Source organism: Urtica dioica, chromosome 8 (genome assembly GCF_054948205.1).
Source record: "Urtica dioica subsp. dioica isolate 48M chromosome 8, U.dioica_male_clone48M_v1_H2, whole genome shotgun sequence".
Lineage (NCBI taxonomy): Eukaryota > Viridiplantae > Streptophyta > Magnoliopsida > Rosales > Urticaceae > Urtica > Urtica dioica.
This window is the reverse complement of record NC_142763.1, coordinates 32254324-32269501: the sequence shown is the minus strand read 5'-3', so window position 1 is coordinate 32269501 and position 15178 is coordinate 32254324. Positions and strand designations below refer to the sequence as shown.

The 15178-nt window shown below is 37.1% G+C and overlaps 1 protein-coding gene across 1 annotated transcript; it reads right to left on the bottom strand.

The window, feature by feature from the left end:
* Positions 1-9535: 9535 nt before the first annotated feature.
* NIR1 (nitrite reductase 1) lies at positions 9536-12974 on the bottom strand. Its single transcript, XM_089622921.1, has 4 exons — positions 12410-12974; positions 11696-12050; positions 11074-11362; positions 9536-10507 (listed from the first exon to the last, which is right to left on the bottom strand). The coding sequence occupies exons 1-4, from the start codon at positions 12774-12776 to the stop codon at positions 9770-9772; spliced, it is 1749 nt and encodes a 582-aa protein (XP_089479047.1). The 5' UTR covers positions 12777-12974; the 3' UTR covers positions 9536-9769.
* Positions 12975-15178: the final 2204 nt, after the last annotated feature.

The following is a 15178-nucleotide window of genomic DNA, read 5'->3' as shown; positions in this document are numbered from 1 at the left end:
TATTTTAATTAAACATATCATATTCACTTTATTTAAATTTCATTGAAATAGAATAAGTTATTCCTTCCCTTTTTTCAAATTCAATTTCGAATTTTGGTTGAGTTTTTTTTTTAATACATAAAATTAATTATTGTTTTCAATTCTCACCCAAATTCCCTTCCCTCATTAACCGTATATCAGACATTATTTTTCAGAAGCAGGTAGAAATTGTTGAGACGTTTGTATACATTTTATTGTAGACACGATATTATTATCATTTTATAAAAATAAACTAAAATTCAAAATGTGACAATTTTACTATTAAATGAGTTGTACAAATATTATAATATTCTTCATAATTTTGGGACATTTTGGTCCCGAAATATATAATTTTGTAATAGATCAGTCACGAAATTATGTATTTCGTGAGCAAATTATATATATTTATATATAATACACTTCCTTATATATATAAGATATCAAGACATCGTTAAGTTGTTTATATATATATATATATATATATATATATATATATATATATATATATATATATCGAGTGTATTGATCAAGGATTAAATCTCGCATCTCGCGATTGTACCGCACTTCTAATTTTGGGGGTATCTCGTCTCGTATCGTGGTATCCCGTGATATTTGATGAACATTCGGGGTATCTCGTACCATGTGGTAAACCGCATTCCGCAAGATATACCGCTCAAAAAAGGGTATTCCGCGGGGTATTTGAACAACTTTTTAATTAGTATTTTGTCTAAATTTAGGATATACAAAAAATTAAATTTTAAAATAAAGTTTTCAACATTTCACACATGGAATTCTAAACAGAGTACAAATCAATACACATGTAATAGATAGTTCTCAAACAAAGTCACACTAATATCTAAATAAAGAAAACAAATAAAGACACACGTAATAAAGATTTAAATTCGGATTAAAAAACCATTTCAAATCAACAACATCAACATTAACAACAACTTCTAATTATTTAAATAACATTAACAATAACGAATAATCGAGAATTAGATCAAACAGTAATAAATAATCTAGAAATTAATTACATTTCGATCAAATTAATTATAAATTATATCTAAATCAACAAAATAAATATTTAAATTCACATTAAAAAACCCATTTCAAAACAACAACATCAACACTAACAACAACATCTAATTATTCAAATAATTACCTAAATTCGGATTATAAAAAATCCATATCAAATCGAGTGAACAAATATTCAAAAATCAAAATCTATGTCTTCTTCTTCGTACATCATAATTTCATTAACAACCATTCAAAAATTAACATCTAAAGTCTAAACCGGACGGAAAATCCATTCAAAAATCAACTAAAAAAATTAAAAATTAGACCTGAACACTTACCTTGCGGAAATGGAAAAAACGGCGAGATTTGAGCAGAAATGACCATCCGACGGACGAGAAATGAAGATCTTGTGCGAGATCGAGGGAGAACGGAGTAGATCTGGGCGTGGGTCGCGCCAGAAATGCATGGGCTATTTTCCGTCTCTTGCGGAAAGCATGCAGAAATGTGAGAGAAGAACAGAACCGAACCCTTTTGATGAACGAGAAATGAGAAATAGTGTGAGATTTTGCGAGATTTAATACACTTCGCGAGATATTAACGTACCTCTCTCACGCTTGTTAAAAATGCGAGATCTCACGCGAGATACCCTCATCTTGCACAAGATTATAATCCATGTTATTAATAACGTATAATTTCTCTTAAGGGAGGCCATTAGACCCTATCAGTTGATCATTCTCTCTTGTTGATTCATAAAGGGAACCTTGATAAACTGTTATTGGAACACAACATTGAAAAGCTTAAGACTCCATTTTACACTTTAGAAAAACCTTTTAGAAAAACCAAAGTTTTGAGCATGAGAAAAGTAACAAAAAAATGACAATTGATTTTAAATATTAACAATTTTGAGTTAGCATTGAAAATGCTGAAATAAGTATTAATATAGTTGAAAATGCAATAAGTATAAAAATAGTTGAAATTTCTTAAATAAGTATAAACTAGTGAAAAATTCCGAAATGAGTATTAACATTATTGAAAATTTTGAATTGCTTATTAGTAGTTAAATATTATAAATTACATTATGAAATAATTGGATATGGTGAAATAATTAATCAGTTACATTAAATACAAATACATCTAATTATTTTTCCCAAAACTTGAAACTCAAGAGTAACTGAATTATAATTTTATCCAGCTTAGAAATCTCAGGAAACTAAATAGAATGTTAAGGGCACAAGGAAGCAGCTATATATTGATGTCGTTTCCGAGCCTCAACAATCACGAAGAAAACTAAAGTGTGCAAAGTGTTTGATTCGATTTTAATTTAAATGTGGATCACAGAAAGACTTCGTATAAGAAACTAATATTAATTATACGATAATAAATACAAGAATAACACGAAGAAATAATTGGCTTTATTTATAATTCGGTCTTAGGTACACTGGTCGAGCTCGATCAAATAAAAACACAAATGACGAGCTCGGAAAAATGCAAATATAGAGAGAAGGTATTCGATAATAAAAAGTGATGTGCAAATTCTCTCTGAAAGAAGGATTTTATATTGTGACGAGATGTGAAATCCTCGGCGATACGTGTTGGTGTCCTCGTCCTTCATTGCCTCGCATGCTGGCACGTCGTCTTCTCGTTTGAATGAGCTTGGAAGAAGTCATCAACTCTTTGAGTTTATAGGCGAGATTACTTCTCCCACGTTGACTTTGACTTTGACTTCGTCAGGATTCGTTATGGAGGTAAGCTGAGCTCGAAAATTAATTAAATCGTCAAATGATTTCTTTATTTTACTCGGTAATTAAATAAATTCGATAATTAAATAACGAAAATTATTTATTTACTTTATTTTCTATTAAGTGGGCTCTTTCGACATTGGGTTGGGCCAAAATCTATCCCCACACTATGTACTACTTAATTATTAGAATCTGAAAAAAAAAAAAAAAAAAAACAAAAACAAAAATAGTAACTATAACATTTAATGCAATTGAGAGGATACAATATAGTGACAATTCGCTCAAAAAGTTGATCTTCCGAGAGTGCGAAAATAAAAATTCACCCCCAATGGATTAGCTTGGGTGGCAAGACCTCTTGCCTGTGAGATGACTTCTGCGAGAGGGTGCGGGTACAATCCCTAGGAAACGCAATAATTGACGTTTGAAGATTATATCTTGTGATTTGTGTTTAAATGTTCAATGTAATTGATGATATCACTACTACATATATAGGTATCAGGTGCGACGAAATGTCGGACCTAATGCCAAAATGTCGCACCCGAAAGAGGTATCGGGTGCGACTTTAGGTGCGACATTTTTCGGTGCGACATGTCGCACCCAAAGTTGCACTTATTTTACTTCAGAAAATCTCAAAAATAGAGGGAAGACGAGTATTAGGTGCGATATGTCACCCTTAATACGTTATTTTAATTAAAAATAATAATTTACAAATTACAGCGAGGGCTGAGGCCGGCAAGGGAGAAAGGGCGGCAAGGGCTGGGTCCGGTGATGGAGGAGGCATTGTGACGGGGCAGACACGGCTGTCGCGGTCTTGGGTGGCGGAGGTGCTCTGTTGGAGGGCGGAGAGCAAAAGAGGTCGCGGTCTTGGGCTACGAAGGTGCTCGGCGCACGGAGGTGCTTTGTTGAAGGACGGAAATACGATGTCGAAGGAGGAGCTCGGTGGAGGTGCTCGGCGCGCGGAGCTGCTTTGTTGAAGAACGGGAATACGACTTCGAAGGAGGATCTCGGCGGAGGTGCTCGGCGGAAGTGGTCGAAGGAGGAGAGAGAGAGCGAGAGAGAGAGAGAGAGGCAGAGTGGCGATGTGACGAAGAAGAAGGAGCGGTTTTAGAATGTTAACATGCGACATGTCGCACCTGTTGAATGTATTAGGTGCGAAAAGTCGCACCGGATAGTAAAAAAAAAATTCAATTCAGGACAGCGAAAATAAGAGGAGAGATCTAAAGCCCGCTTAAATTTTTTAAAACTTTTAAGTGCGACATGTCGCACCGGATACCACTTACTATGAACGAAATTTTTGGTTTTCTGGAAGGGTATCCATTTAAGTGCGACATGTCGCACCGGATACTCTTTCGCACCAGAAAATGAAATTTGTAGTAGTGCATAATGTATGATGTAAAAATTGAATTATTAAAAATAAAAATAAAAAAGTTCCCCTTTCTATTTTTTTTTACACTACAGGTTATTTTTAATATGATCATGATTCATGTAATTCGAATTTTTCAATTATTTAAAACTTATTTCGGAATTTTCAATGCTAAATCGAATATTTTCAATTATGTTAATACTTATCTTAGAGTTTTGAACTAATTTTACTTATTTTAAAATTTTCAATATTATTTTGGAATTTTCAAATATTTTTATACTTATTTCGATTTTTCCTACTATTTTTATGATTTAATTCTCATGTCCAAAACCTTGATTTTTTTAAAAAATGTAGAATAAAAACCTGGATTTTCCAATGGTGTCTCAAGTTGGGGCTCCCAACAACCTTGATTTATAAGTTTGCCTTCCTTCTTATTATAATTTACTGTCTTACTGTGTATATGAAAAGATAAATGGAAATAGTTTTTTTTCTTTTTTAAACCGGAAGGACTAAGTGATCTGTATTCTCACAATCATTACACCATTTCATTACAATATATAGTACATGATGATGTATACGTCGCCGGCCAAAATTTGTAATGTTTGACTTGTGAGTAATAATGGCCTAGATCACTGTCCCGTTTTAATTGAATGCTCTCCAATATAAAGAGGTTAAAACCCTAAACATGCATGTGATAGACATTTGCAAGCGCTAGCGGTCACGTTGCATGGCCCATGACGTAGAATTTTTTTAGGTCTCGGAAAATGGGTTCTGGTTTATTAAGGTCTGGTCTCAATCTCATTTATCGGCTACGCGAGAGTGCTTTCTTATCCATCGATTTGAACTATTATACTAAAAAGGAAATTGCTGACTGTTCAGGAAATGCAAATATAAATACATAGACACACCATGCCTTTGGTCATATAGTTAATTTGGCGGTGCCCATATGATTGATAGCGATTCTAGACACTATAGGTTACCACATCTAGAGAATTGGTCTGCTCTCTTGAATGTTCTATAACTGTAGTTTTCTAGACAAATCAAGTTAGAATGTACATAAAAAAAGTTACATCGCCTTTTTATTGGAGAGAGACAATTTAGTATTTTTTTTTTCTTTTAAATCAGTAGCTTTTCTTACCCTGCGTACGATTGGTCATATGTTAGAAATATCGTCGAGACAATACATTTGTTATTGTGCTGAGTTTGATATTATGTATGAAAGACACTTTTTCACCTCTCGAAATTCTTGAAGGTCTCACACATATTTCACAAAAAAAAAAGTCTAAAGTTCGTATTTGCACAGTTCAAAGCTATAAAGTCAAAGGAAGAGTCACGTTCTCTCTCCTAGAGAAACTTCGAAACAGTTGAGGAAAAACACTACAACAAATAGGACATTTACCGACGATTTTTTTCGTCGCTAATGACCCCATAATCGTCGCTAAATCTCTTTAGCGACGATTTTAGCGACGATTTTTATCGTCGCTAAAACCCTAATCGCCGCCGCCGCCCCTCTGGGTTCTCGGACGCCGTCACTGTCGCGGCTCCGGCCCGGAGGGGAGGGCGATTCTCCACGAGACTCCTTCTCTGTGGTTGCCGTTTCTCCGCTTCTTCGCCGCCGAGCCCGCACGCCACCGCCGCCGAGCCCGTACGCCACCGCCGCTCCAGATCCGTCGTCCCTGTGAGTTCGTCGACGCTGTTCACCGCCGGACTCCGGTGCGACCGCCGTCCGCATCTGACCCTCGGCGGGTGGCTCTCAGCGTGTCGTCGTTGTGCGCGTCCGCGTCCGAGCTACCGCTCTCCGATCGTAGTGCGTCCGCCGTCGGTGAGCGCCGTCGGGCTCTTGCTCTCCGATCGTTGTGCGATTGACGAAGGTTCTCAGATCTGGGTTGGTTGGATCTGAGGTGGTAGTAGATCTGGGTTTTTGTGGTTGGTTTTCTGTTTTAGCGGCTGTTTTTTGGTTTTTGGTTTTCAGTTAACTTAGGGTTCTTGGTTGGAGTATGAGTCAATTTAATTTTTATTATGTTTGTTTTGTTTTGGTTTGTTTTGGACTCGGATTAGCCGTAGTCTCAACTCCCGTAGTGGATTTCCTGTTAGGTTTTTATCTATGCAGGTTGAAGAGCCACCCTATTCGTGGTTTTCGGACCGAGTTTGGTTGGATTTTTCCATCGCCATTCTTTGGGTTTTTTACGAGCCTCTTGTGTGCTCTATTGGTGCTTGTAATTCTTCCCGTTGTCGGAAGTTTGCACATATCGTACTTTTACCGGAATTTAGTGTTAGATTCACCTCGACTTAGATCTTGGTAATCCATGTACTAAGGTGTTATTCTCCTGTATTGATGGATTTTTTACCCAATTTTAATGGAAAATCCGTACTATTCAAAAAAAAAAAAGTTATAAAGTCAAACAATAGGGGCTAGGAGAAAATTTTGCCTAGATGAATGAAAGCGAGTAAGAAATCTCCAGAACCAACTCGATTTATAAAGAGAAATGTATATAAATAATTAACACTCACAAGTCACGTCTCCAAAAATGACACTTATTACTCTCCAAATTTCAAACATGATCGTGGGCAAATGACAACTGTTCGTCAAGCAATATTAAGAGTTATCAGTAATATTAAAATGGTCGTTCACTGAGAGTAATCAGAATTATTGAAATATCCTCAGGCCCTCAACCCTCAAGTGCAAATCTACGGCCATGTCTCGTCGCTTACGACATCACGCTGGCTTAACTCGCGAGAGATCGATACTCTCTAGCCTAGTAATATTTAGTACTCTCTAGGCTAGTAATATTTAGTGTATTTACTATGTGAGAGACTGTTTCACTCACAACTTCAAAACTCATACTTTGTCCTTCACTGAATTTACTAAAATATTCATCATCTAGTTACAAAGTTTTGATGGAAATTAGTTCCGACATCCAATTGGAAATTTATTTTTTGTTGACATTAATACAGATTACTTTTATGTAAGTTTATTACCTAGTTAACTATTACCATATATATTTCAAATTTAACGATATAATTAATATATTGGACGGGTAATCTTGTCTTATTTCCAAAAAAAAAAAAGGAAATCTAATGTAGTATATTATTGGAAATTAGAAGTAAAACCGAGAAAAAAATGAGAGAGTTAAAGAGATAGATGCTAGTAATGGAGGTTAAAGAGAAAGATGTGAATTAATAAATGCGAATGGTGTCCAAATTGAAAAGATATGTACAGCTTTGAAATTATTACACTTAAATGTTATTTTATAAATGTCAAGACAAAGATAATTATTTTAAAAAGTGGTACATTTTTTAGGATCTAATGTTTATTTATAATCTCTGTTTCGCTCTTTGAACTCCATGGAGGACACATTGTGATTGAATTTGTCTCTTTAAGTCAGCTCGCGACACGTGTCTCTCCTCAATATGAAAATGAGAGTGAGGGTTTGAGAAAGTGGTGTTTGACCATAGTTTGTCTTTCGAGAGATTATAGATCATTGAACGAACCTCTGCTCGGCAGCTGGACTGAGCTCGAATGGTCGGGTCGGCTTAACACATTTTGAGGCCTAAAGCAAAATTGGAAATAAGGTATTTTTTATTGAGAATAAAAATTCAAACACAACGAGAGCTTTTTTCTAGATTTAAAAAAATTATCACATTTTTTTATCTTTACCATACCCCAATTAATATATTTTTACTATAACATAATTGTTCTTTAATTTTATTCTAACATCAAGAAATATTGACAATACACACCAAGAAAAAATATACACACAAAAAAAATTAATTTAAATATAAAAGAAAACAACACAAATATATGAATAAAAAAAATAAGATAGATCCCGAAAATTTAAGGACATCCAGCAAATGTATATGGAATGTAATAATTGAGTTAAAGAGAGAAAATGAGTTTTTAGTCTATTACATGGCCCTGCAATTTTTATGTAGAATTAATTGGCAACATTGTAAAATTGTGTGTTTTTCTTTTGATTTTAATATTAGAAATTACTTTAGGCAGCCATATATTGTACTTTATCTAAAAAAAAAACATGTTTATAGCGAAAATAACTTTGATTAAGCTGTATACCGTCACTTTTTTATTTGTCTTGATGTTTACCATTTTTATATTAAAAAAAAATGTTTATTGTTTTGAACTCTAATTAACTTATTTACAATTTAATTTAGAAGAAAATAATTATTTATCGTTTGAAAAGCAGTTATTTTTTAAGAGTTTTGAAATAGCAGCTAGTTTGGAAATGTTACACTTAAAATTTGTATTACTAAATCAATGTGGGTTATTTTTGGTGGCCTTCTTCATGAGTGAGGCCTGAAGCAAATGATTTACAAAACCAATAGGCTAAACTCGATGAGACCTCACTAGATGAACTGGGCTCATCAAGCCCATCTCCACATGTTTGGGCCTCCAGTTCAACTCTCTGAAGCCCAAATTACTAAGTACTACTACTTTTCTTTTTTTCTTTTCTTTTTTCTAATAACATCCTAGTAAACCTTTATTTTATTGTATACAACGCTAATTATTTTCTGTATAAATTCAATGCAGCTAGAGGAAAAAAAAAACTCACATTGAAAGAAGAATCCAATAGGGAGTAGTAGAAAGTATAAAAGAGCAACTTACTCAACATTGTATCGATGCCTTCATTGCCGTGCCAGTGACGGTTAACCCGAATAGATTAAAGAAGCAGTTTTAGGCTATACTGATCTCGGTATTAATGTTAATAACACCTTAGTCATTCGGCACAAGTCTCAACGAACATGTATATGGCTAAGAGACTGTTCATTGGAACAAAGAGAAAAAGAACTTGTGAGCTTGTAAACAAGCTGAGCTCGAACTTCTGTTTAGTGCTCGTGAAATGAAGGGATCGAGTTTGTGCTCTCAGATACTCGATACTTCTGAATAGAAGTCATGTTAGTTTAATAACTTGTGAAACAATTACCCTGTCCTGAATTATTAGACTTTCATACAATTTTTCAATTTTGGGTAAACCACAAATACAGCTTTTATTTGTTAAGACTTAATATTAGGCTTTTAGTTGATCTCAATAACTTTTAGACCTTGTTCAGATACAGATTCAAAACGAAGGCTTAACTCAAGTATTTTTACTATCTCGTTAACAATCAGAACTAGTTATAGCCTACAAAGAGAGGTCGGTAGCTCATTCAAAGTTCAAACAATCAAATATCATGAAATGAAAATGAGTAACAAAAGACAAGCAGCTAAAAACAAAGGAGAGATCTTAAAAAACTCATTTAAGTGTAACATTTCCAAACTAGCTGCTAGCTCGTCAAGCACTCTCTTAGACCCCTTAAACAGAGATCTTCAACTAACAGTCATGAGCTCAATTCCTTCATCAACCTCGAGGAACTCCACACCTGTCGAGAAAAAAATAATACATGATAAAAAAAAATAGTTCGGCTATTTTTTTATTACTCGTGAAAATTACACTTCAATAATACAAAAAGCGAGAAAAAAAATAAAAATAAAACAACCCTATTTTTACTTCCAATATTCCACTTTACATGAGATGACTGACTGAAGAAGTTGATTAAAAAAAAAAAAACGAGAAGCACCACCAGCTAATGATTTATTTTTGTGAGAGGTTAGAAAGAAAAATCGGGCGTTAATCTCTCACTCGTCCTCTTCCTCTCTCTCCCTCGGAACGGCCCCGAAATGGTTGACCAAAATGTCAACGACCAATGGGACCAAGTCCTTGCAAGGCACGCCTTTCTTGTAGACCTGGCCGAGGTGCGAGTCGCTCCCGACCCGCCCCCCCAAAAAGACATCCGCGCCCTCGACCATCTTCCCGTTCTCGTCCCTGGCCATGCAGCCCATGAACCCAATGTCCGCCACCTGGACCTGCCCGCACGTGTTCGGGCAGCCCGTCCAGTGCATCCTCACGGGCCTCGCCACCGAAACCGCCCGGCCCACCTCCTCGGTCACCTTCAGGGCCCGAGCCTTGGTCTCGATGATGGCCTGCCCGCAGAACTGGCTGCCCGTGCACGCCACGAGTCCCTTCATCAGGATCGCCGGCTCCGGGGACAGAGTCCGGAGGAGCGGCTCCGCCAGAAGGGCCTCGATCCTGTGGTTCTCGACGTTGGGGATCACGACGTTCTGCTCCACCGTGAGGCGGAGCTCGCCGGTGCCGTAGTGGTCGGCGAGGCGGGCGAGCTCGTCCATGTCGTCGGCTTGGACGCGGCCCACCGGCACGTGGAGGCCCACGAAGCTCAGGCCTTCCTGCTTCTGAGGGTGCACGCCCAGATACTCGCGCCTCTCCCATTTCGGGTCCACCAGCTCCTCCGCCGACCCTCTCTCGAGCCTCTTTCCCGCCATTCTCTTCACTACCTCCTCTCTGAACCCTTCGATTCCCTGCAATTTTTTTTTTTTTTTTTTATCCAAAGATAAGCTCGTTGTGGGGTTACAAATTTAATTCATAGTGTCCATGACCACGATTATACTAATTATTCTAAAAACATCACTCAATTAAAACTGAGTATTACAATTACCAAAGCCCAAAGATCTTATCAATTAGATACAATATTAATTAGCTTCCATTAGTAGTATCTTGTTCAACAGTGTATAATCGCATTCAAGGGAATCAAACAAATGACATGAATCCCATCTCTTCCTTCTTATTTTTTTTTCTTTATTTCTGCATTCGTCTTAATTCGATATAATTCTCATTTCCCTTCCATTCTAGATCTTCCCATGTTTTAACTTAGAATTAGAAAGAAAAAAAAAAACAAGAAACATATTTTTAATATAATTAAGAAAGTTTTTTCGTGGTAAGGGTAATTCTTGGGAGCTTGTCAGTCCCCGGTTCGGCCTCATGGATTTTAGTCGGATGTATGTAACCCAGACACTACGGTTATCCAAAATTAAAAAAATATATATATATTTAAAAAAAAAAAAAGGTTTTTCGAGAGAGTACTCACGAGTTCGTCAATGAGCCACATCATGCGAGTCCTCTGGCGGTTGCCTCGGGTGCCGAGATCTCTGAAGGCCTCGAGCACGGCGGCGCAAGAGGGGATCACATCGTCCCCCGACACCCACGCGTCGAGCGGAATCGCCTCTTCGCACCGCTTCGGGCTGAAGAACCCTCCCACCAGCAGATTGAATCCGAACCGTCCATCCTTCGTCGCAGGCATGTACGCCAGGTCGTTGATGTGAGGGTGCTCGTACAGGTCGTGGGTCCCGATCACACAAACGTTCCACTTCCTAGGCCTGCATACATTGCACATATATACATCAGCGCACTGAAGTATAATGCTATCAGCTTTTTCGTCCCTAAACTAATGCTTTGAGTAAATTGGTCCTCAGACTACACTTTTGTGTCAAATTACACAAAAATATCGCACAAAATACACGAACCAATCACCTCAAAAAAAAAAAAAAGCAATACCCAGAATTAGCTCATTACACCAACGAAAACCAAACGAGAACGAATGACCAACATTACCAGACTCTTCTGAAAAATTATTAAAGGCTTTTAACGCAACCATTTTGGTCCCTAACCTGAACTAATGTTTTGAGTAAATTGGTCGTGAGAAAACTCACAGGTTAGAAACGGCGGGGTTTCCGCGGGAATTTCCGGTGATGAACTGAGACAGCAAGTTGGTGTATGGCCTGGTGTCGACGATCTCGTGGGGGTCGATCCCGGCGAGGGGGTTTCCGACGGGGTTGCGGACGTTGTCCATGCCGCTCTGGAGGCTGGTGAGGCCGACCTCCGCCAGGCCTTTGAGGATGTCGGGGACGTCGGGGAGGACCACTCCGCGGATCTGCCAGTTCTGCCGCGTCGTAACGTCCGCGCAGCCCTCGCTGCCGTACTTGCGGATCACGCTCGCCAGGTACCGCGTCTGACTGCTCGTCGTCACCCCGTTCGGAAGCTTCAACCTCATCATGAATCGCCCGTCTGATTCCACAATTCATTTCCACACTCACCCTCATAAATCAATATATGAACCAAACAGAATATTGGTGACCGTTGACTAAAAAAACTATGATAAATCAAACCATCTGAATTTCTCAGCAGCGAAAACAAGACCTTAAAAATATCTCTACTCCACTCGCTTACACTGACCATCAATCCTCATAAGTCAACAAAGAAAAACATAGGTGACCCTGGATCCAGAATATCATAAATCTACCATCTTATTTTCAGCAAAAAATAAAACAGCTTATATCTCTCACTCCCAAGCTCTAAGTCTAACTATATATTATACACAAAATTAATCAAAAGAATATAAGATAATATATATATGAAAAGCTCACATTGATGCTTTCTTCTGTGGAAAAGACCGAGCCACTTGAGTCTGACATCGATGTCGTCCTTGGTGTCCTTGGACTTGTCAATCTCCTCCATGGAAAGCTTAGCGAGCTCTTCGATCCCGTTCTCCATGAAAAGCTTCATCGGCTCTGCAGCGATCTTCACCTTCTCTTGAGGATTAAGTCCTTCCCTGAATTTCTCCTTCAAAACCCAAAACCCCTCTCGCTCCTCAACCCTCGGCTCCAATCTTCCAGCGTCCACCGCCGGCGCCGGAGCCGGAACCACCGCAGGAGTGGTCGCGTGGACCCTCGTCTTTTTGCTGTTGTTGTTGGAGAGAGGGAGAGAGAGACATCGAACCGAGAGAGATGACATGGTTAGGGCAGAGACAGAAAGAGACTTGAGAATTTGGGTCGATGAAAGAGAAGAAGTGAGGTCTGTGGGTGAGAAGGTTTTGCCTCTGATCGAACATGTTGTAGACTTAAAAGGATTACAGAGTGATTTGTGGCTGCGAAGACAAAGATTAAGAGACTCTTGGGTTATTCTAAAGGTCACATCTTTTTCTTTAAGTTGCCAAAGATTGATTTTTTTTTTTTTTCAAGGTGGTGGTATTACATTTTGGACAATGGCGGTATCTTCTTTATCTCTTTTTATATTATTACATATTAGAAATGATAGATTTTGATATTCATGCACTGAAATTTTTGTGTTTTAAGGAAAATATTCTATGCGTTTCAAAAAAAAAAAAAGGAAAATATTATATAACTCGCTTGAATTTGGTGTGAAAAGTTTAGTTTACAAATCTAAAATATAGATATAATTTTTTGACTAAAATTTATAAGATAGATATAATATTTTTCCAATTTAGAACAGTATATTCGTATACATCATAAATGTGAATATCTGGTGAAGGGCAATTCATTTATTTTTTTGGGGCACGCATTTGTTTTGTTGTTAATTGCTTGGTTTTGACTGGAACCGAGAATGTTGTGGCGATGCCTCACATGCGTGTGTGTGCCACATGATTTAGTGGTTCTCTTTTCACTTTTTTTATTTTTTTTTTTTATTTTAAGAGTGAGTGAGTGAAAAGTATTCGCAAGAAAAACGCATTTAACTTTAAAATTAAAAATTAAAAAATATTAGTAGTTGTACTCTTTTAGATAGGATTTCTTTGTCATTTAAAAAAAAAATTAAATATCAAGAACATTAAAACGCCAAACAGAATTATATCTAATGAAAAACCTCTGCATTTCGAAAAAAAAAAAAAAAAAAATCAATGACCACGAACTCTCTACATTAATTTATATTAGCTTACATTGCTCTGCTCTGTTTTTTAAAATAGGGTACTCTAGCTAATTAATTATATTAAAACGTTATAATTTTAATATGTCCAACGTTTTGAAAGTTTTAATCAAATAGCCTTTAACATCTTACTTGATTGTCCTTAAGTGCTTATTTTCTTAAATTAAAAAAAAAAAGTCATTGCAATTCCACAAATTAAAGAATCGGTTACCTCCTAAAAAACGAAGTTAAATATTTTCAAAAAAATCGCAAAACTCTGAGACGACGATTAAAAAAAATCGCAAAACAAATTAAAATAAATTTCTGAAAATAAAGTAATTTGATATTTTAAATCATAAATTATTAATCATAACTGATTCAGTAACTACGAATCTGAAACCATACGAAAAACAAAGTATGTTAAAGATAATTAACACAAATTAATTGGCGATTCATAAGCTAAATATCTGAAACCATACAAAAACAAGTCATATTAACGTTAATTAACAAAAATTTACTGACAATTTAGAAGCTAAAAATCTGAAACCATACAAAACAGTGCATATTATCGTTAATTAACAAAAAAATTATTGCCGATTCAAAGAGGGAAATACCTGGGCGAGAAGGGAAGAGTCCACACCGTATAGCCTCGAGACTACGACGATGAAGACTGGGCCGACCTAAGACCGTGAGCCACACCTAGAAAGTGGTTCAAAACTCCCTCGTGTGGTCTCTCACATTCACCGAAGACGATGACGTGACATTGGCCGCTCTCGATCCCTCGTCGTCGTGGTTCGCCGGCCATGGCTGAACAATTTCAAAATCGAAGCTTTTGGTTTTGTAAACCCTTGAAGTCGAAAAAATGAACCAGTAGGAGGACTTCTTCTTTGGCAGAATTACACGGTAGTAGACACGAACTTTCAGCCAACACAATAGGTATATTCTTAAAGTTCTCGTCGCCACGAATCCATATGACATCTAATCACTCATTTCCGAGTTCATATAAGGAAGATATAGATTTTTGAAGTTTTGAAAAGAAAAAAAAAAGGAGAAATTGCCCCATTTGCCACCAATTTTATAATTTTTTCCCACTTTCCACCAAAAGACTAATTTTTCCCAAAATGTCACCATCTATTAGGAATGGCAACGGGTACGGGTTTTAGCGGGTACACCAATACCGGTACCCGTACCCGCCTATTAAAATACCCGTTAACCCAGTTTTCCCAACGGGCGCGGGTAACGGGTATACCCGCCGGGTGACGGGTGCCAAAGTTGAGCACCCGCTAACCCGTTAACCCGTTTAAAAAAAATAAAAATAAAAATAATTTTTAATAAGAATCAAAACAACAACCTACTCATTATGATGTAATCTAATGTTTTCTTAAAAAAAATATCTAATTTTTTTCCATAAAAATAATTAACGGGCGGGTTAGCGGGTTAACGGGGCGGATTTAACATTTTCGCTATCCGACCCGTACCCGCTAAAATACTAACGG